This window comes from Dasypus novemcinctus, chromosome 18 (assembly GCF_030445035.2).
Source record: "Dasypus novemcinctus isolate mDasNov1 chromosome 18, mDasNov1.1.hap2, whole genome shotgun sequence".
NCBI lineage: Eukaryota > Metazoa > Chordata > Mammalia > Cingulata > Dasypodidae > Dasypus > Dasypus novemcinctus.
In genome coordinates this window covers 60,709,611-60,729,391 of record NC_080690.1, presented here as the reverse complement: position 1 = coordinate 60,729,391, position 19,781 = coordinate 60,709,611, and the positions used below count along the sequence as shown (strand labels likewise).

The 19,781-nt window shown below is 49.3% G+C and overlaps 2 protein-coding genes across 2 annotated transcripts in view; one reads left to right on the top strand and one right to left on the bottom strand.

The window, feature by feature from the left end:
* The window catches only part of SPTBN4 (spectrin beta, non-erythrocytic 4), a 76,219-nt gene extending 74,067 nt beyond the window's left edge, over positions 1-2,152 (bottom strand). The window contains 1 exon segment of the mRNA XM_058280271.1: positions 2,108-2,152. The gene's annotated coding sequence lies outside the window, so the exon portion shown is untranslated.
* Positions 2,153-3,705: 1,553 nt separating this feature from the next.
* On the top strand, positions 3,706-19,586 carry BLVRB (biliverdin reductase B). The gene is made up of 5 exons (XM_004455428.5): positions 3,706-3,892; positions 10,462-10,626; positions 10,768-10,857; positions 13,574-13,702; positions 19,323-19,586. Exons 1-5 carry the CDS (start codon positions 3,814-3,816, stop codon positions 19,478-19,480), a joined length of 621 nt encoding a protein of 206 aa, XP_004455485.1. The 5' UTR covers positions 3,706-3,813; the 3' UTR covers positions 19,481-19,586.
* The last annotated feature ends 195 nt before the right edge of the window (positions 19,587-19,781 follow it).

Below are 19,781 nucleotides of genomic sequence, written 5' to 3'. Positions count from 1 at the left end.
GCAGTGCGGAGAGGCAGGTTAGGACTGGAAATGGGGTCTGAGCCCAGAGGCCCCGTGGATAACAGTGACTACCTGCCAGTGGTGTTGTACAAGTCCTGTTCCTTCTCTGGGCCTCAGTTTCCCTGTCTTTGAAGTGGATATAATGATGTCCCCCATGAACACTTCATGGGACTGTGGTAAAGCATCTGACTTAGCTCCTGGCAGAGGCTAAGAGCTTGGTAAATGGTCACTGTTATTATGATTAGAACAATGATTTTGTTATCAATAGAACTGTATCATGCAGTAATAACAGTAATTACTATTGAGCACTTGCCCTGTGTGAAGTACTTCACATGCATTATCTCATTTAATTCCCACATATCTAATTCCCTAAAGATAGGCTATTATTAGGCCCATTTTACAGAGGAGGAAACTGAGGCACAGAAAAGCCTTCACTTGCCCAAGGCTACATGGCTACTAAGTAGGGAAGCTAGGATTCAAATGCAGGAACTGGGATAGATTGCATTTACGGCCCCACTTCTTCCTCCCTGTATCCATACCCTTTGCCACAGAACTCTTCAGTGTCATCCTATTTCAGAAAGGCAGGGATGGAGGGGTGGGGGGTGGGGGGACATGGCCCGCCCTTTGCCTCCGGACTTGGCAATGTGATTTGCCTTGGCCAATAGAATTAGGAGAAAGTGCCCGCCAGTTCTGAGCCTGAGACTGGAGAGACCTTGCATGTTTCCGCTTGTGCTCCACTGAGGCCACAGGAAATACATGCCCAGGCTAGCCCAGGTCCAAGGCCCCAGTCGATCCTGCCGAAGCCAGCTAGAGCAGCCAACTGCCACCAACCCCAGACCTGTGAGTGAGCCAGCTGAGACCAGAACTACCCAGGTGAGCCCAGCCTAAATCGCTGGCCTCAGGCTCAGGGCTAAAGAAACAGTATTGCAAGACACTACATTTGGGGGTGGTTTGTTATGCAGCATTACAGTGGCAATAGATAAGCAGTTTATCATCTGACTCCCAGAGCTAGGCTCTAGACCCCTGCTAGACTGTAAATATGAAATTTAAGGGGGTGGGTGACACCAGATACATCTCTACCCTCTGGGTCACCCAGGTCTGATTCTGAGATTAAGGAAAGAGGGAACTAGAAGATCAAGACCCCCTTATCAAAAGACCCAGACAGTTGCCAACCCACTAGAGTCTAGCAGGGTACAGTCTGGGCCTTGGTCAGTGTGGTGGAGACTGCCCCTTTTGGTGGACACACCAAAATCCAATCTTATTTTTCCCTCCTTCCATGAAAGCTGGAAGTGGGCACATGACTGTGTGACCTTGGCCAAGTCATTTCCCCTTTCTAGGTTCCTTTTGGCCTTCCGGAAAATGGGGATATGATAGCGCCCACATCCCCCAGGTGTTTGAGTACTAAATGAGTTAATAATGCAGGTCAAGGGGTATCTGGTACACAACAAGCCCTCAGTACTCTTCCTTGTTATCATTCATCTCTGGCCACTGTAGCAGGTAGAAATGCCTGTTCAAGACTCGGAGAGAAATGAGTTCAAGTCCTGCTTTATTCCTACTCTATCTGTAACCCAGTATCTTTAAGCTGGCCTCCCTGTGCCTCAGCTTCCCTCTCTGTTAAGTGGCGATAGCAACTGTTTCCTCGATGGAGGACACCTAAGGATGGGGCGGAGGGCGCTTAGCACTTCCTGAGCTCTCCGTCAGGCCGGGAGCATCTCCGGCCTCGCGACTGAAAGGGGAAGGAAGGGAGGAGCAGGCTGTGGGGGAGGTGGGGACGGGTGTCCTGCTGCCCCAGCAAGGGCCGCCGGCGCTGGGCCGGGGTCCGGATCGGACGCCTTAACTCTTTGCAGGCTGCGTCTCTCTCCCAGAGAGCCAGTCACTGCAGCCAAGGAAGAGGCGCTGGGAAGGGCAAGGCCGGGGGGAGACCCACGCGTGGCGCGGAGAACGGCCTGCGCCGGGGCACGGAGGCTCGCGCTGCCCTCGACCCCCCGCTCCCTGGCAGCCCGTGGGACCCCGGGGACTCGGGCCATGCCCGCCACGCGCCGGGCAGGGCTGCCCGGGCAGCCGGGGAGATGCCGAGGGGGAGGGCGTGCGCCCTGACGCTGCTCACCTGGGCCCGCGGCCCCCGGCGCCGCCGTCCCCGCCGCTCGCCGCGCCCCGCCGCCCTCCCTGCAGGCGTCCGCGCCGGGCCCGGCCCGGCTCCGCTCGGCCCCGCCGGCCCCGCCGCTCGGCCAGATCCGCATGCGCCGCCGCCGCCGTGGCCGCCGCCGCGCCGCCCCCAGTTGCGCGGCCGCCGTGCTCGGCGCGCCCCCGGGACCCCCTCCCGCCCGCGGGCCTCGCCAGCCCCCGCGCTGCGGCGCGGGCCCGCGCGGGTCACACGCCGGCCACGGCGGGCGACACACGGGTGCACTGGCGCGGGGCAGAGGTGGCGGCGGGCACACACACGGCTACACACCGCCACACTGCCACACACGCTGGGTCACAAGTAGCGTCACAAACACGTCCACACACTCCCATATGTCACCTCCGCAGATGAGGTCACACAGGGTCAAACGTGCAGCCACACACTCACGCGGTGTCCCACCCTGGAACAGTGTCTTCCAACGTCACCCACTGTCAGGCACTCAAATAGTGTCACCACCACCCACGCAGTGTCACACACACGCACACATGTCACGTTATCACGCGCTCCCAGGGAGTCACAGAGTGTCTATTCTCACACGTCACACGGCCTCCCGATCACACTGTCACGCACTCACACCTGTCACACCAGTCACGTACCTGCTTGGGGTCACATGCTCTGCACTGTCACACATGCACACACCACACGGTCTGTGGGGGTCTCACAAATAGCATCACAAGAATAGTAATGTCCACAGCCACACACTCAAATGGGATCACAGTGTCACACATCCTTCATGACACACGGCATCACAACTGTCGCAGCCAAATAGAGCCCACACACTCCCACACAGCCCATCTCACGCATGTTGTCCCCCGCACACCATATCACACAACGTCACGGATGCATACAGCTTTGCAGACTGACATGCACTGCCCCACGCACTGTCACCGCAAGGTCACACAGGAACAAGCCTGCCACATGCAGTGCCACACATGATGCAACGCGGTGCTGCCTGAAGAAGATGGCACACGGGGTCGCCCACAGTCATGCTCTCCCTTGGGTCATTCCCAGAGTCACACAGGGTCACACACAGACACGCAGTTACATGGTGTCACACACCCACACTACACCCCCCTCCCTCTCTTTCTCCCCACGCAGCCGCGAGGAGGCCCTGGGGCTTCGAGTGAGTGAGCGTCCAGACCCGCCCCGAGGCCCTGGCAGAGGGGGCGTGAGCAAAGGGGCCGGTGGGCGTGGCCAAAGAGGCCGGTGGGCGTGGCCAAAGAGGCTAGTGGGCGTGGTCTGCTCTCGCCCCGCCCCGGGAGGCCAGGGCGCGGAGGCGGGGCCCTGGGCGGGAAATTCTGCTAGCTCCTCCCCCCGCGCCTTTCCTAGGGGCAGGCCCCGCCTCCCAGCTCAAGGGGCGGGCTGGGAGAACTGGCCCGGCGGCCCGCGCGCGCCCGCTGCCAGCTGCCCCGCCCACCCGCCGTCTTCCCCGCTGGGGGCGTGGCCTGGCCGGCCGCAAGCCCCGGCCCGCGCTGCGGGGCGTGGCTAACACAGGGGTGGGGCGGGGCGCAGGGCCTCGCCCCGCCCCGTCCCGGGGCTCGGACTAGGGAGGCGCGGAGCAGGTGGCCCAGCAGCCAGTGGATTCCTGCGCGTCCAGGGATCCGGAGGCCTCCCGCCCACGACCCTGCAGCATGGCGGTCAAGAAGATCGCGATCTTTGGTGCCACCGGCAGAACCGGGCTCACCACCCTGGCTCAGGCGGTGCAAGCAGGCATGAGTCGGGGCGCGCGGGGGAAGTCAGGGGAAAGGGGCTTGGCGGGGCCGGGCCGAGGTGGTTGGGGACTCGGTGCCTCGGTTGTGTGAGGACCCAGGGCGCAAAACAGCTGGCCGCGGGGGCAGAATGAGGGAGGCCGCGAGATCCGATCCAAGGCACAGGAATTAGCCTTGGGAGCCTGGGGAGCTGCAGGTGACACCACCATGAGTAAATCCAGAACTCTTAGGAGATGGTGTTAGAAATGCTGCGTAGAGGATTTACTAAGCCGGGTGTCCGCTTGTCTACCGGGACCGCCCCATTTTCACATGTATTAACTCCTATAGCACTCACGAGACTTGGTAACTATTGTTAGCCCACTTGACAGATGAGAAGAATGACGCCCAGAGTGTGTGCAAGTGGCAGTGCTGGGATTTGAACCTAGCCCGTGCTCTCACCCGCCAAAAGTCCAAGGACTCGACTTGGACACTAGGACTGGAAATTTTAAAAGTTGTGTCTGGGTGGGGTGGGGTGGGGTGTAGGAGGTTGTGTTGTGAGCACCTAATGGTAAGGGGATCGTGGAGACATGGGTAAAGGCTTGGGGCAAAATTCAGATCTGCCCTAGGAAAGGGGGTAAGCATCTCAGCATTCCCTGCCCCCCACAGCCCAGACCTCGCCAACCCCTTAGAGGGCCTGGGACTTCCAGATACTGGGCTCCACCCCTGCTGGACTCAGTGACTCTGAAGATAACAAGCATCTGGGTGCCTCAAAAGGGTGAGGCCGCCAGGACCCCACTCCCTGCCGTCTCCCAGCCCTCCCTCAAAGGGACTCTGCTTGAGAGTTTCCCATTAGGTCCACTGGTCTCCCCTCCCCAGGGAGACCTCCAAAGGATTTTGACTCGTGATGAGGGAGAAACAAATCTGCCCATAAGCACTTGGGGGATGGAGCGGATGGGGAAGGAAGGAACCGGGGGAAGTTAGGAGATGCTGAGTCATCTTCGAACTCCAGATTCCTAGATTATTTTTCACTCTTGAATCCCGAATTCTACTTGCCCACCCTGCTGGTCATAGCTGGAACTGCACCCAGGGGAATTGGGCGCTGGGGCCTGGGAGAGGCTCTCCCTTCACACTGTCAGTGGCTCTAACATTGTCCCCATCAGAAGGAAGGGCTTGAATGGGCTGGGGTTTTATTTACCTGGACAATTCTGTAGGCCCAACAGTCCCCACAAGCACAGACTCTGGCTTTAGCCTGCCTGCCTTCAAATCCCATTCAAACCCCAGCTCCACCAGGTATGAGTCATGCGCCTGGTCAAGTGCCTTGTCATGCATATTTTCTGTGAAATGGGGGTGGAATTAGCAGTACCTGCCAGTGAGGCCTCCTGGGATGATTAAATGAGGTAATATATGGAAAGTGCTTAGAAAAGTGTCTGGCACATATTTGGTGCTTAATAACACTCCTTGATTACTGACCTCAGATTACAACCTAGCATTGAATTCTACAGACTCTGGACCAGACTCACTTAATTAAAAATTTTACTTCCTGTATCTTTTAGCGTGTGACCCTAACCTAGTGACAGAAGATTGCCTCAGTTTCCCCATCCTCAAAATGGGGACAATAAATAAGATCAACTTTGTAGGGTTGTGCAGTCTTTTGAAAGTGTTGGTCATGATGAGTTCTGAAATATATTTCATTGTTAACAATGTATCAGAGTGTATTACATGTTAAATAATTTTATGAAACGTTTGTTTCAACTGTACAGGCATGGATTTGTGTTGTGTATACTGGGTTGGGCTATGAAATCCATTTTGTGTCAAAGATTGAGATTTTTAAAGTTTGAAAGGGGAATGACCTCTGCAAGTTACACTCATGTGTTTAGGAAAAAATGATATATATGAATCTATAATAATATATAATGTATTATCTATAATAAGCACGCATAAAGAGAAGAATTAAGCAAATATGGGGAATTTGGCTGTTGCAACTTTTCTATAGGTCTGAAGTTATTATAAAATAAAAAAATTAAAAGAAAAAGTAAATACAGTAAGGGATTTGTTAAAAAAAAGTTTGAAAATACCTTACAAATGCTATTATTCTTTTTAAAGGGTAAAATATCTGTGAATTCTAAAACTGTTGTTTGGAATGCTAGCCACATGCTAGCCACATGTGGATATTAAAATTTAAATGTGGGCTGTGTTAAATTTAAAAAACAAAAGCATTACATTCGCCTGTTGAAAGAGCTTAGGCTAACACTTGGTTCCTTATCACCAGTAACACAATTCTAGTAGCACTCACTTGTCCTGCAGGGACCTTGTGTTGGGACCGTCTCAGGCCTTCCACACAGTGGCTTACTGAACCCTTACCACTGCCCATGAGGATATGTTCCTCCCAAGAGACCCGCAATATCCTGGGGTCTATTTTAACCAATACGTGGCCGATGTTAACCGGTGCCTGCATCGGATCCTGAAAGCCCCGCATGCTCAGAGCCTACGGGCAGCACTGATGTGCGAGGGTGGTGTGGCCTTTGTGTCATTCCCTGTGGCCGGGGTCACGTGATGGGAACGCTGGCTATTGTGATCTTCATTTTAGAGATTAGGAAACTGAGGCCCAGTCGGAGAAGGTGCTTACATGAGGTTTCTCAGTATAGCCAGAATTTGAACCCAGGTCTGTGGGGCAGTATAGCCTGTGCTTTTCTGTTTACTAAGGGCCAGGGAGATGACCGTGAACAGGACAGTCTCTGCACCCCAGGGCCCTTGGTTTCCTCCAGGTCAGCATTAGAGCCCTGACAGAGGAAGCACAGGGGCCTCCGGGGACCTAGAGAAAGAAGGTAAAAGGGTATTCCAGGCAGAGGGGACAGCCTGTGCAAAGGCCAGGAGGCAGGAAACTGAGTGTGGTGCATTTGAGGAACTGAAAGAGATGGAGTGGGAGGAGTGGACAGAGGCTCCTGGAGAGAAGAGACCAGATCCCAGAGGCCTTAAAGGTTATAGTGAGGAGTCTGGGCTTTATTCAAAACAAAGCATTGGGGTCACAAAGGGCAGAGTGGGCATACTTAGAACTGTGGGAATGCCTCTGACTGCCAAGTAGAAGACAGATGGGAGGGGTGAGACGGGGCCAGGAGGCGGGGGCCCAGGGCAGGGACCCGGCAAGAGAGAGGGGGCTGGGGATGAAGCCATCGAACAATTAAAAACCCTAGAGCATTCTATTTTTGTTGTTGTTGTTGTTATTGTTTCTATCTGGTTGCATCATCACCTCTCCACACAGGTCTAGGATGCCTTTTTTTCTTTTTTCTTTTCTTTTACCAGGAGTTCCAGAGGATTGAACCTGGGTCCTCCGTATGGTAAACAGCAGCTCAGCTGCTTGACCCATAGCTGCTTCCATGCTTGTATTTTTATAGCAACTTTTGTTTCGCTTTAATTCACATACCCTACAGTTCATCTATTTAAAGAATATAATTCAATGGATTTTTATGTATTCACAGGTTGTACAACCATTGCCGCAATAATTAATTTTAGAACATTTTCATCACCCCAGAAAGAAACCCCCAAAAGTCACCCAGTTTACCCCCAATCTCCCAACCTTAGGCAACCACTAAACTACTTTTTGTCTCTATGGATTTGCCTATTCTGGGCCCTTTCATATAAATGGAACCATACAATATGTAATCCTTTGTGATTGGCTTCTTTCCCTTAACATAATATTTTCAGGGTTCATCTATATTGTAACACGTATCAGTACCTTGTTTCTTTTTGTTGCCAAATAATATTCCGTTGCATAGATACACCATATTTTGTTTATCCATTCATCCTTTGGTTGTTTCCACGTTTTAGCTGTCATAGATAATGTACACAAGTTTTTATGTGAACAAATATTTTCATTTTTCTTGGTTATAGGCCAAGGGGTAGAATTGCTGAGTCATATGGTAACTGTAATATGAACCTTTTGAGGAACTGCCAGGCTGTTTGCCAGAGAGGCTGCACCATTTTACCTTCCTATGAGCAGTTCATGAGGGTTCCAATTTCTCCACATCCTTGCCAATACTTGTTATTATCTGTCTCTTTGATAGCCATCCGACTTAAGTAGAAGTGGTATCACATTGTGGTTTTGATTTGCATTTCCCTTATGACTAATGACGTTTAGTATTTTTTTAACGTGCTTATTGGCCATTCTTTTATCTTCTTTGGAGTACTCTCTGTCAGGATCTTTTGCCCACTTTTAAATTCAATTATTTGTCCTGCTGTCGAGTTGTAGGAGTTCTTTCTATATTTAAGATACAAGTCCTTTATCAGACATAAGATTTGCAAAAATTTTCTCCTTTTTTGTGGTTTTGTTGTCTTTTCACTTTTTAAAAATATATATTTATTTTATTTATTTCTCCCCCTTTTTCCCCCACCCGTTGTCTGCTCTCTGTGTTCATTTGCTGTGTGTTCTTCTGTGTCCACTTGTATTCTTGGTGGCATCAGGAATCTGTGTCTCTTTTTTGGTTGTGTCATCTTGCTGTGTCAGCTCTCCATGTGTGTGGCACCACTTCTGGGCAGGCTGCACTTTTCTCACCGGGAGCGGCTCGATGCGGGGCACACTCCTTGCTCATGGGACTCCCCTGTGCCGGGGCACCCCTGCGTGGCACAGCACTACTTGTGCGCAGCACCACTGCGTGTGGGCCAGCTCACCACACGGGTCAGGAGGCCCTGGGTTTGAACCCTGGACCTCCCATATGGTAGGCAGATACTCTATCAGTTGAGCCAGGTCCACTTCCCTCTTTTCACTTTCTTGATGGTATTCTTTGAAGCACAAAAGTTTTTAATATTGATGATGTCCAATTTATTTTATTATTTTGTTGCTTGTGCTTTTGGTGTCATATTGAGTAAACTATCCAAGGTCATGAAGATTTATGCCTGTCTTTTCTTCTAAGTGTTTCATAGTTTTGTTTTAATTCTTACATTTAGGTCTTTGATCATTTTGAGTTAATTTTTATATATGATAAGAGTAGGGATCCAATTTCATTCTCCCCACCCCCCCGCCAGGATGGCTCCTGCTCATTGTCTGCTTGTTGTTCATCTTCCTTAGGAGGCACCGGGACCCAAACCCAGGACCTCCCATGTGAGAAGTGGGTGCTCAACTGCTTGAGCCACATCCATTCCCCTCCTTCATTCCTTTATATGTGCTATTCAGTTGTTCCAACACCTTCCTTGAAAAGTCTTTTGCTACCCATTGAATTGTCCTAGCAACTTGGTCAAAAATCAACTGACTACACTAAACTTCTAGATATATTATTTAAACCTACAATCACCCTATAACGTATTCTCACTTTGCAAAGGAAGGCCCTAAGACCCAAAGTAATCACATAACTTGCCCAGGGTCACACAGCTGGCTAGTAGCGGGGCTGCTATTCAAACCGAGTTGCTTTGAGGATTAAGTGAGTTAATATATGTAAGGCATTTGACACCTGGAGAATAGTAAGTGCTCTATAAATATTAATCATTTTCGTTGTCATCATTTCCCCGGAAGTCATTGTTCCTGTCTTATTTGTTGCCATCACATATTTTTGAAGTAGATGGAGGCTGTAAAGATAAATAAACAGGGAACCTCTTATTTTTTCAAATGTAACATTCTGTGTGATCTATTAACTTTAATTTTTAAAAAGTGTTAAAAAAGATAAATAATTTTAGTTTTCCTTTTCCTTTATCATTTCAGAGTAATGGGTTAATCCTCTAATCGCAGCCAATGAGAGTGTTTTTTCCCTCTTAGTCTCATTATACTCTCACAGATTTTAATATATTTGATGTGTTTCGACTCATTGCTGTTAGTATTCTTTCAGACTTATGTTGTTTCTGATTTGCCCAGTGGGAGCCCCTTCTAGTGGCTTCTGTGTCCTTTCGCCATGGCCCCATCATTCTTTAAGCACTTCCTTCTCTGCCGGCACTGCAAGATGTTCCAGGCTCATCTCGTCCCTTCCCTGCCCCAGCCAGGAATCAGCCAGATTTATTTTTAGAAAATGATATTTAGCAAATTTCATTTTTAAAATATCACCATTTACAACCCACCCAAACATTAGCATCCTTTGCCACTGTTTAAAACAGAGAAACGTATGAGTTGTCAACGTTGAAACGTGTATGTGTTGGGGGTGGGGGAGGGGGTGGGACACAATTGTCCAAAATTATTTTGGGAGGGGCCTTACAGAGGCCGATATTCAAAATCTCTGACGACCTGGAAGGCGGGGCCAGGCCTTCGGGAGTGAGGCCCCAGGGGCAGGGTCTGGGGAGAATGCCAGCTCTGGGCATCCTTTTGGGGCGGCTCACATCGTGCTCGCTGTACCTGCTTCCTCCTGGACCACAGATGGGGGTGCAGACCAGTGCAGGGCCCTAAGTTAACTCTTTAGTTGCTGGATGGTGGGGGAAGTCTGAGAAGGTCTGGGAGAGGGGGCATCCTCGCCGGCCTCAGAGCATCTTGTTTACAGACCAGCCTGAATATCTGCTGTGGGTGTGCCAGCAAAAATGTCTGAAGACCACTGCCCCAGAAGAGGGGGTCTGGGGGGACGGATGCAGGTGGCAGTCCCCGAGCCCACTGACCTGTCTCTCTGGCCTTCTTGCCCACAGGTTATGAAGTGACGGTGCTGGTGAGGGACGCCGCCAGGCTGCCCTCGGAGGGGCCGCAGCCCGCCCACGTGGTGGTGGGCGACGTCCGGCAGGCTGCCGACGTGGACAAGACCGTGGCTGGGCAGGACGCCGTCATCGTGCTGCTGGGCACCGGCACCGACCTCAGTACTGCGCCCCCCCCTCTGCCCGCGGCCCTCCCCTGTGCCCCGGCCGCCAGCGCCACCCCCCGCCTCCAGCCCCACCCCTGCCACCCCCACCGCCAGCGCCGCCACCCACGAGTGACCGCCACTTTCTGTCCCCTCCAAGGTCCTACCACAATGATGTCCGAGGGTGCGCGGAACATCGTGGCAGCCATGAAGGCTCACAGCGTGGACAAGGTCGTGGCCTGTACCTCGGGTGGGTGGCGGGGCCGTGGCGGTGGTGCTGAGCTGGGGGGGGGGGGCGGTAGGTACTGGACAGGTCTGCTTCCGCAGCCCAGGGGCTCTGAGAGGTGGCAGCAAAGCCATTCCGAGTTACTGCACTGACTGAGCACCAACTGTGTGTGAACTTTGCTGGGGATAGGTGATGACCAAGACAGCCCTCGGCCCTGCCCTCTCGGGGCTCACAGACCAGAGCGGGGGTAAACAGATGAGTCATCAGATGCAGGCCAGCAGGGGTGCGCAGGCATAGAGGACGTGGGTGCCTAGAGGAGGTGCCCGCTGCAGCCTGGGGAGAGCCCAGGGGGCTCCTCCTGGAGGAAGTGATAGCACTGTGACCAGGACAGACCAGGTCTCTAGCCTCAGAGCTCCCAATTTATAGGGAGCACGACATTAAACAGACAGTCGCTGTGAATCATCCAGAAGGAAGACTACAGGGTGCGCAGCAAGAAGCGGGTCATGCTAAGGGCATTTATCGAGCACTTACTGTGTGCCAAGTGCTATGTGAGCACTTTAGGGGTGAAAGCCACTTAATCTTCACCAAACTCCTGCGGTAGCTGCATGTAATTACCAGGATCCACTAAATACCCGCTGCTATTACTGTCTCCCTTGGATGGCCTTATTTAGTTAAGGGAACCCGGCACAGGGAGGCCATTGGGCTTTCAGGTTTCTCACAGCTGCGAGCTGGCAGAGCTGGGCTGGGAAGCCAGGCTGTCCGTCTCCACAGTCCACACTTCTCAGCTTTGTTTGTATCACACAAAAAACCTCCTTGAGAAGGAACGGGATACGGCGGAGGGCAGGGAGGGGCTCCAGGCAGCAGAAGGGACAGCAAGTGCCAAGGCACGGAGACCTGGCCTAAAAAAGGGCCAGTGTCGCTGGAGGTCAGGAGGCAAATGATTTTATGGCTTCTCCCCAGGCGTTAAAATAGTAAAAATAATATTAAACCTGCAATTTTAGGGGGGCCGCTTTTAATTTTCCTTTTTTTCTATGTCTTAAAGGATTGATTTGAGAGGTCAGAACAATTTTTGCTTCTCTGAAAAGAATTGTAAAATTGGATTTAATCTGCTTGCTTGCTTACTTGCTTTTTTCAAAAATTTTTGTTTAGATTTTTTTTATATAGTATTTCATTTTTTAAAATAAACTTTTCATTTTGAAATAATTTCCAATGTACAGGACAATTGCAAAAATAATGCAAAAGCCATGCAGACATGATATGAAAAAATTGGAATGTAGATTTTTTTAATATTGAATTCTTATGTGCGGGCACAGCACTAGTCTTTATTTTAAAAAGTGTTTTTTTAAATATCACATTAAAATATTATTTATCTTGAAAACTATTCTAATGTGTGTCTGAAATTGTTTCTTTTTTGCTTTATTTGTTTTTTCTATTGAAAATTTTTTTTGAAAAATTTCAAGCTAAAAAAGAGTTGCAAAAACACCCATTAAAAGAAAAAGAAGAACACCCATATCTTACTACATTTATCTTTTCCTCCCTCTCCCCACTTCTTTTTCTGTATTTGAGGGTAAGTCACATTTATCATGTCCTTTTACTTTAGTGTGCATTTCCTTATCATATTTTTCCAATTTTTTGTTATGAAATTTTTCAAACAGAAAAGTTGAAAGAATAGAGCAAACACCCATATTCCCCCACCTTGCTTCAAAATGTAATATTTTTCCGAATTGCTTTATCTACACACACACAAATTTTTTTTGTTTTTTGTTTTGCTAAACCATTTGAAATTAAGGTGCAGACACTTTACCTCTTCACCACCTCCTAAGAAAAGGATTTTCTCTTCTAGAACCACCAAGAGAGAAAGTGAACACTAATTCCCTCTATCCTCCAACTATTAGAATATCTCCATATACAGATTTCAGGGGAGAGGATTAGAAAAATCCTTGTCATCTAAGGAGCCTGGGTTTTATCCTCAGGGCTTCGGGAGCCTGGAGAGAATTGTTTTTTAAGGAGGTGCTTGAGAGGATTAGAAAGAAACCCGGCAAGCTACCTCTTGGATTTGAGGCAGCTGGCCATAGGTTGATTCCACATTTGAACCCAGGAGGAGTCCAAGCTCTTACCCATTTCTCCACATTTCTCCTAAAACATTTAGTATGGCTCCTGGTACGGCATGACTGTTCCATAATTGTCAGTTTTTAAGATAACTTGACTGAGGCCAAGGGAATAATGAGTGAGCACATAGCACACAGTGGGACCGTGAACACTTCCTGCCCTGCGGAGCTGACTTCCCTATGGAGAGGGTTGATGAGCCCCAGGGAGAGAGGCCTTGGGGCCTCACCTGGTGGAGACACGGAGGCAGGGAGGGCCCTGGTCTGACTCAGGTGTTCACGGGGTCCCTCTGGCTGCAGGGGTGGTGGTGGGGGGTCTGGGGGTCAGGCTGGGGGTAGGGCGGGCCACAGGGAAGCCAGAGAGGAGCATAGGACCGGGTGGGGTGAGAGGTGGTCAGGTTCAGAATTGTTGTGGTTTGCTGACAGCCCTTACGGGGTGTAAGAGAAAGAGGGGCTCAGGGAGGACTCCCCGGCCTTTGCCCTGAGGAGCCGGCAGGCGATGGGGAGGAGCCCCTGCAGGGTTTTGTCCTGGCACCAGATGTGAAAGCCCGTGTTGGCCCTGGAGGTTGGGGGCCCGACCAGGCTGCCCTCACCCCTTGGCTAATGTTGCCCCGTGCCTTCTCCCCGCCCTCCAGCCTTCCTGTTTTGGGACCCAGCCAAGGTGCCACCAAGACTGCAGGACCTGACCAATGACCACATTCGAATGCACAAGGTGTTGCAGGAGTCAGGCCTGAAGTACGTTGCCGTGATGCCGCCACACATAGGTGAGTTGTCCACCGGCCTACTCCCTCCCCCTCTCTGGGGAGATCCATGCGGGCTTCCCCGGACCCCCATCCTAATTTTTCCAGAGTGCCAGGACAGATACCACACTAGCTGGCTTAACAACAGGAATTTATTGCCTTGCAGTAGTTTGGAGGCAAGAAGTCCAAAATGAAAGCGTAGGCAAGACTGTGCTTCCTCCCTCTGTAGTGTTTTGGTGCTGCCTTCCCGTCATCTTGGGGTCCTTGGTTTGCAGCTCTGCCTCCCATGGCACGGCGCCGCTCTCTCCTTGTGCCCTGACTTCCAGCTTCTTCCTGCCAGGCCTTCTCTGACTCACTGTGCCCACATTTCTTCTGTTTATAAAGGACTCTAATAATAGGGATTAGGGCCACCCTGATTAAGTTGGCCACACCTTAACCAAAAATAACATCTTCAAAAGGTCCTGTTGACAGTGGGTTCACACCCACAGGAATGTGGATTAAGATTCAGAACATGCCTTTGTCCTGGTACAGCATCCAGTCAATCACATCCCTGAAATTGCCAACCCCCCCCAACACTTTCCATCCTCTTCCCCCCCCACTCCCACCCCATTTTATTTTACCTCCTTTCTGACATACCTTCAGTTATCACTGCTTAGCAACCACCCGAAATTTAGAGATGTGACCCGCTCTCCCTGCTGGGAGCTGAGGAGGCTCGGCGAGTGGTTCTGGCACCAGGTGTCTCCAGCAACAAGATGGTAGCTGGGAATGGAGTCACCCTGAGGGCTTCCTCCTGGGTGGCCTGTCTGGAGGTTGATGCAGGCTGTCCATGCAGGCTGTCGGCTGGGACCTCAGTTGGGGCTCGAAGCAGAACACCTACCTGCCTAGGCTTCCTCCCAGCATGGTGGCTGGCTGGCAGGGCAAGAGTCCCCAGGGACAGAGCCCTGTGGAAGCCGCGTTGGCTTTTATGGCCTGGTGTCAAGTCACTCAGCCCCACTTCCACTGCATCCTGTTTATTAGAAGCGTGTCACCATACTGGCCCATATCCGAGGGGAGGGATTTGGACCTCACCATCACCACGCGTACCACCTATGTTCTTTATCTTATTTACTATCTGTCTCCCCCACCAGAATGTAAACTCTTTGAAGGCAGGGATTTCTGTCTTGTTTTGGTCAGAGCAGTATTCCCAGTACTTAGGCCTATAGTAGGTGCACAATCAGTATTTGTTGGAAGAACTAATACAGACGAACCGCACACTGTGGTGTTTTAGAGGGAACCGGTAAACTACGTGTGTTCGTTCGCGAGGCTGTTCAAAGCAGATACCATGAAATGAATTGACGTTTAACAATGGGAATTATCAGTTTACAGCTTGAGACTATGTGAATGTTCAAATCAAGGCATCAACAAGGCGCTGCTTTCTTCCCGAAGACAACCCTTGGATCCTCTGCCACATGGGTCCAAGGCCCGTGGTGGCATCTGCTGGTCTCTCCCTTCTCTTCTGTGTTCCATTGATTGGAGCTTCTCACCTCTGTAGTGCACTCACTCTCTCCCTTCCTCTCTTTCTCTCTCTCTTTCTGTCTCTCTCTGTCTCTCTGTCTCTCTCTCTCTCTCTCCCCAACCCATTTATAAAGGCCTCCAGTAAAAGGATTAAGACCCATCCTGAATGAGATGGGTCACACCTTAGCTGAAGTAGCCTTCTTAAAAGGTTGTATTTACACTGGGTCTACACCCACAGGAATGGATTAGCTTTAAGAACATGTTTTTCTGGGGTAAATACAGCTTCAAACCATCACACTACATATGAACCCTCTTTTCTCCTCCCAGGTCTGAAATTGATATTGAGAGAGAAACAAGGGTCAGACATAATGAGAGATTTATTCATTCAACAAATGTTGTGTTTTTTTTAAAGAATTTATTTATTTATTTATTTCCCACCTTGCTATTTTTTGCTGTCTGTATCCATTTGCTGTGTGATCTTCTGTATCTATTTCTCTTTTTTTTTGGGGGGGGGCGGTCTTCTCATTTTTTCTCCTCTAGGATTCACCGAGATCTGATCCTGGGGACCTCTGATGTGGAGAGAGGTTCCCTGTTAGCTGTGCACCTCAGTTCCTGGTTTCTGCTGCTGTTTACCTTGACTCTCCGTTTTGTCTCTCTTTTGTTGCGTCATCATCTTGCTGTGTGACTCACTTGTGTGGGCACTGGCTTACCGCGCGGGCACTCAACTTGCCACACGGGCACTGGCTTACCACACGGGCACTTGGCTCTCCACATGGGCACTGGCTCACCACTCAGGCATGCTCTCTCTTCTTCTTTTTCACCAGGAGGCCCCAGGGATTGAACCCGGGTCCTCCCATATGGTAGGTGGAAGCCCTATCACTTGAGCCACATCCGATTCCTTCAACAAATGTTTCTTGCATGTGAACTGGCCACCACTATAATTACTGGTGATATAGACCCTACTCTCATGAGGCTTACATTTCTAATGGGGAAGACATATTAGGTGGCTAGATGGATAGATGATAGATAGATAATACAGAGATGAAAGGTATTAAGTTGGGTATGAAGAAAGAATAAAGCACAGTAAAGGGAATGATGGGATGCTGTTTATTTAGCATCTTTCTAAGGAGAGGGCTTCATGCAATGAGGGAGGCAAGTCAGGAGACTATCTAGAGAAAGAGAGGACTGGGCAGGAGGAACAGCAGTGCAAAGGCCCTGAGCCAGGGTACTTGAATCTCCTCTACTTGTGCCTGCCCATTGGAAGAGCAAGCCTATTTTATTCTCTGACTTATAGGGCCCCTGACACTTCAGGGATTCAAAAAAAGGTTCAGTGTTTAGGTTCCATTTAGGGGGTATATTAGGACCCTATTTAGACCAGAATCCTAAGCTTTGAATCAGCAGTGTAGCTGCATGGTGGAGTAGCTGGTTGATAATTCAAGCCCCAGCTCTGTGTGGACTTCAGGCCAATGGCCTCACCTCTCTGAGCCTCAGTTTCCTTGTCTCTATACAGAGGTCATAATACTCTTTTTTTTTTTGGCAGGGGGAGGGTAATGTATTAGTCAGCCAAAGGGATGCTAGGCAAAGTACCAGAAATCTGTTGGTTTTTATAAAAGGTATTTATTTGGGGTAAAAGCTTACAGTTATAAGGCTCTAAAGAGTCCAACTCAAGGTTATTTCCTTACCAAATTCTGTTGCCACATATTGAAGCAAGATGGTATCTGCAAGAGTTCAGCCTCTTCTTTCCTCTTGAGGCTCTGTGGGTCCAGCTTCTTCTGATCTCAGCTGTAGGCTGGCACAGGGCTCATTTCTCTTCCTGCGACTCATTTCTTTCTGGGCTCAGCTGCTCTGGTCTCTTTACAAGGTCAGCTGTAAGCTATCAGATGAATGGCTGGTCTCTTTTCCCAGGGTCTCGCCATGTCTGTGGAGCTGTCTTTCTTCCTCTGTGTTCTTCTGTGCATCTACTTCTTTTTTTTTTTGGTCTTTACGTTTTTAATGTTACATTAAAAAAATATGAGGTCCCCATATACTCCCCACCCCCCTGCATCTACTTCTGTGTTCTTGACTGAGCATCTGTTTATATAGCCCACCAAGGGAGCAGGGACTCAACCCTGCACACCCTAACGATATGGTTGAATCAAAGCTCTAATCTTGATTCAATCAAGTAAACATAAAGCCTTTGAATGTAAGTCAATCAAAGGGTATCATGCCCAGAGGAACAGACCAATTTACAAACATAATATCTCTTTTTGGAATTCAAAAATAATATCAAACAGCCACACATATATACAACATAAAATTTCCCATTTAAACCACTTTCAAGTATATAATACTAACTTCTTGACCTCCTGGGTTTTCAGTGAGTGCTCAGAGAGGTCATACCTGAAAATTATTTAACATAGAATAATATTTTGTAGGTTTTTGTGTGCGTGCACATGAAAACTTTCAAAGCTTCTAAAAGCTGAAGGAATTAAAGGTTTATGGCTTGTGGTTAAGGTCTGGAATCAGTTGTTAATAGTTTGCCCTGTTGACTTTCAATCTCTATTTCTGTTTCTTTCTGTGTGTATTTATGTGTTATTGTTGTTGTTTTTGACCTACTAGAGTAATTTGCAGACATAGTGATATTTATTCATTTCTAAATATCTCAACAGGCATCTCCCAAGACGAAAGATATTTGAGTTGGAACCACTGTACCATTAACATACCTTGAAGAACCAACATTCATTCTTTCCTATCATTTAGTACACATTCCAAATTGAAATTTTCACATTTGTCAAAAAATATCTTTTCATCCCCGCCCCTCTCCCCATCAGGATCTAATCAAGGATCATGCATTGCGTTTAGTTGTCATGTCACATTTAATCTGGAACAATCCCTCTGCCCTTTTTATTTTTATTTTTTATTGTTTCTCATGACATAGACCAAGTCAGGTGATTTTTTAAAAATGTCCCACGTTCTGAATTTTTCTGGATGATTCCTCACAGATTCAGATTAAACATTTTTGGTGGGGTGAGGGTATGTTTCTTATTGCACATGATTCTAGGTTGTCCCTCCATTGGTGATATTGCATTTGACCCCTAAGTGAAGTTGGGCTCTGTCAAAACTCCTCATTGTAAAGGGACATTTTTCTAGTAGTTATTATATTTAATATCATAATGAAGCCACTAGATGTCTTCATAACAGCAGCCCTGCCTATCTGTTATCCCCACTGTCTGAGAAAAATCTAGTGGTCCCTCAAGCCTCAGGAAATGCCATTGCCTTATTCTCAAGGTCAGGAGAGTTTAGTTTGCCAGGCTACCGTAACAGGTACCACTGACTGGTTGGCTTAAACAACAGGAATTTATTGTCTCACAGTTTTGGAGGCCAAAAGTCCAAAATCAAGGTTTCCGTAGGTCCTGCTTTCTCTGCAGTGTCTAGTATTCGAGGTGGCAGCTTGCTGGCAATCAGTCTCTGCCTCTGTCACATGGCAAACTGTCTCCTCCTTATCCCTACGACCAGGTCCAAGTGTACTTGAAGGACTCTAGTCAGATTGGTTTAAGACCCACCTTGATTCAGCTTGGCTTCATCTTAATAGGTCCTGCAGAGATCTTATTTACAAATGTGTCTCCTCTTCCCCTGCTATAAAATGCTGACCCATACCTGGGGCATGTCCTTTAGTCCTCCCAGAGGGGTAGAGCAGGAGGAAAGCATCATCATGTTTGAAGCAGGACTGGGTTCAAAACTAGCCTTTGCCACTCACTGCCCTGGCTACCCTGGGAAGTCCTTCCTCTCTCCGAGACGCAGTTTGCCCATCTGTAAAGTGGGGTTGATGACAGTTCTTAGCCTGTTCTCTGCTTCATGTCTCTCCATCCAACATATTGCCTGGTTTGCTTTTTTTAAAATGTCATTAGTTGCGTTCTCCTAGTGAACATCTGCTTCCTGAGGGCGGGCATTCTTGTCTCTTTTGTCCTTTTCTATATACCCAGTCCCTGGCACAGAATAGGTCATTAATAAGAATCTGTCAAATGAATGAAGACATAGACAAGCACCCTGCACACCCTGCATGTAAGCACCCTGCATACATTGTTGGCCGTTATGCTGGCTGAGCACACAGTAGGCACCCTGGGTGGATCAGGAGAGTGTTTCACCCGGCCCCTCTGTCTTTGCCTCACAGGGGACCAGCCACTGACTGGAGCCTACACTGTGACCCTGGATGGAAAAGGGCCCTCCAGGGTCATCTCCAAACATGACCTGGGCCACTTCATGCTACGCTGCCTCACCACCGATGAGTACGATGGGTGCACCACCTACCCCTCCCACCAGTACGACTAGGCCTCTGGCAGCATCCAGGAGAACAGTGTTCTGGGAAATGGGGAACAAACAGAAGGCAGCCCTGGAGTCAGGGAGCAATAAATTTTGAGCCAAGCGCTTCAGATTATTCTAGAGGACCCAACTCTGTGACTCTTCCTCTCTGGCTTTGGGTAGCTGAGGGTCTCTGTCTTCCTCTATAAGATTTTCTGGGTGTTCATTTATTCATTCACTCAGCAAGTTTGAGTCCCTGTTCTGTGCCCAGCCCTGTGCTGGGGACCCAGAGGTGACAGAAATCCTGGCTTCACAGATCTCACAGTCTAGT

Excerpts from the sequence above, each read along its gene's own strand:
- BLVRB (XM_004455428.5), top strand. The coding sequence starts at position 3,814 with ATGGCGGTCAAGAAGATCGCGATCTTTGGTGCCACCGGCAGAACCGGG. Across the intron at positions 3,893-10,461 it reads GGCTCAGGCGGTGCAAGCAG|GTTATGAAGTGACGGTGCTG; the intron begins GCATGAGTCGGG and ends TCTTGCCCACAG. Across the intron at positions 10,627-10,767 it reads GGGCACCGGCACCGACCTCA|GTCCTACCACAATGATGTCC; the intron begins GTACTGCGCCCC and ends GTCCCCTCCAAG.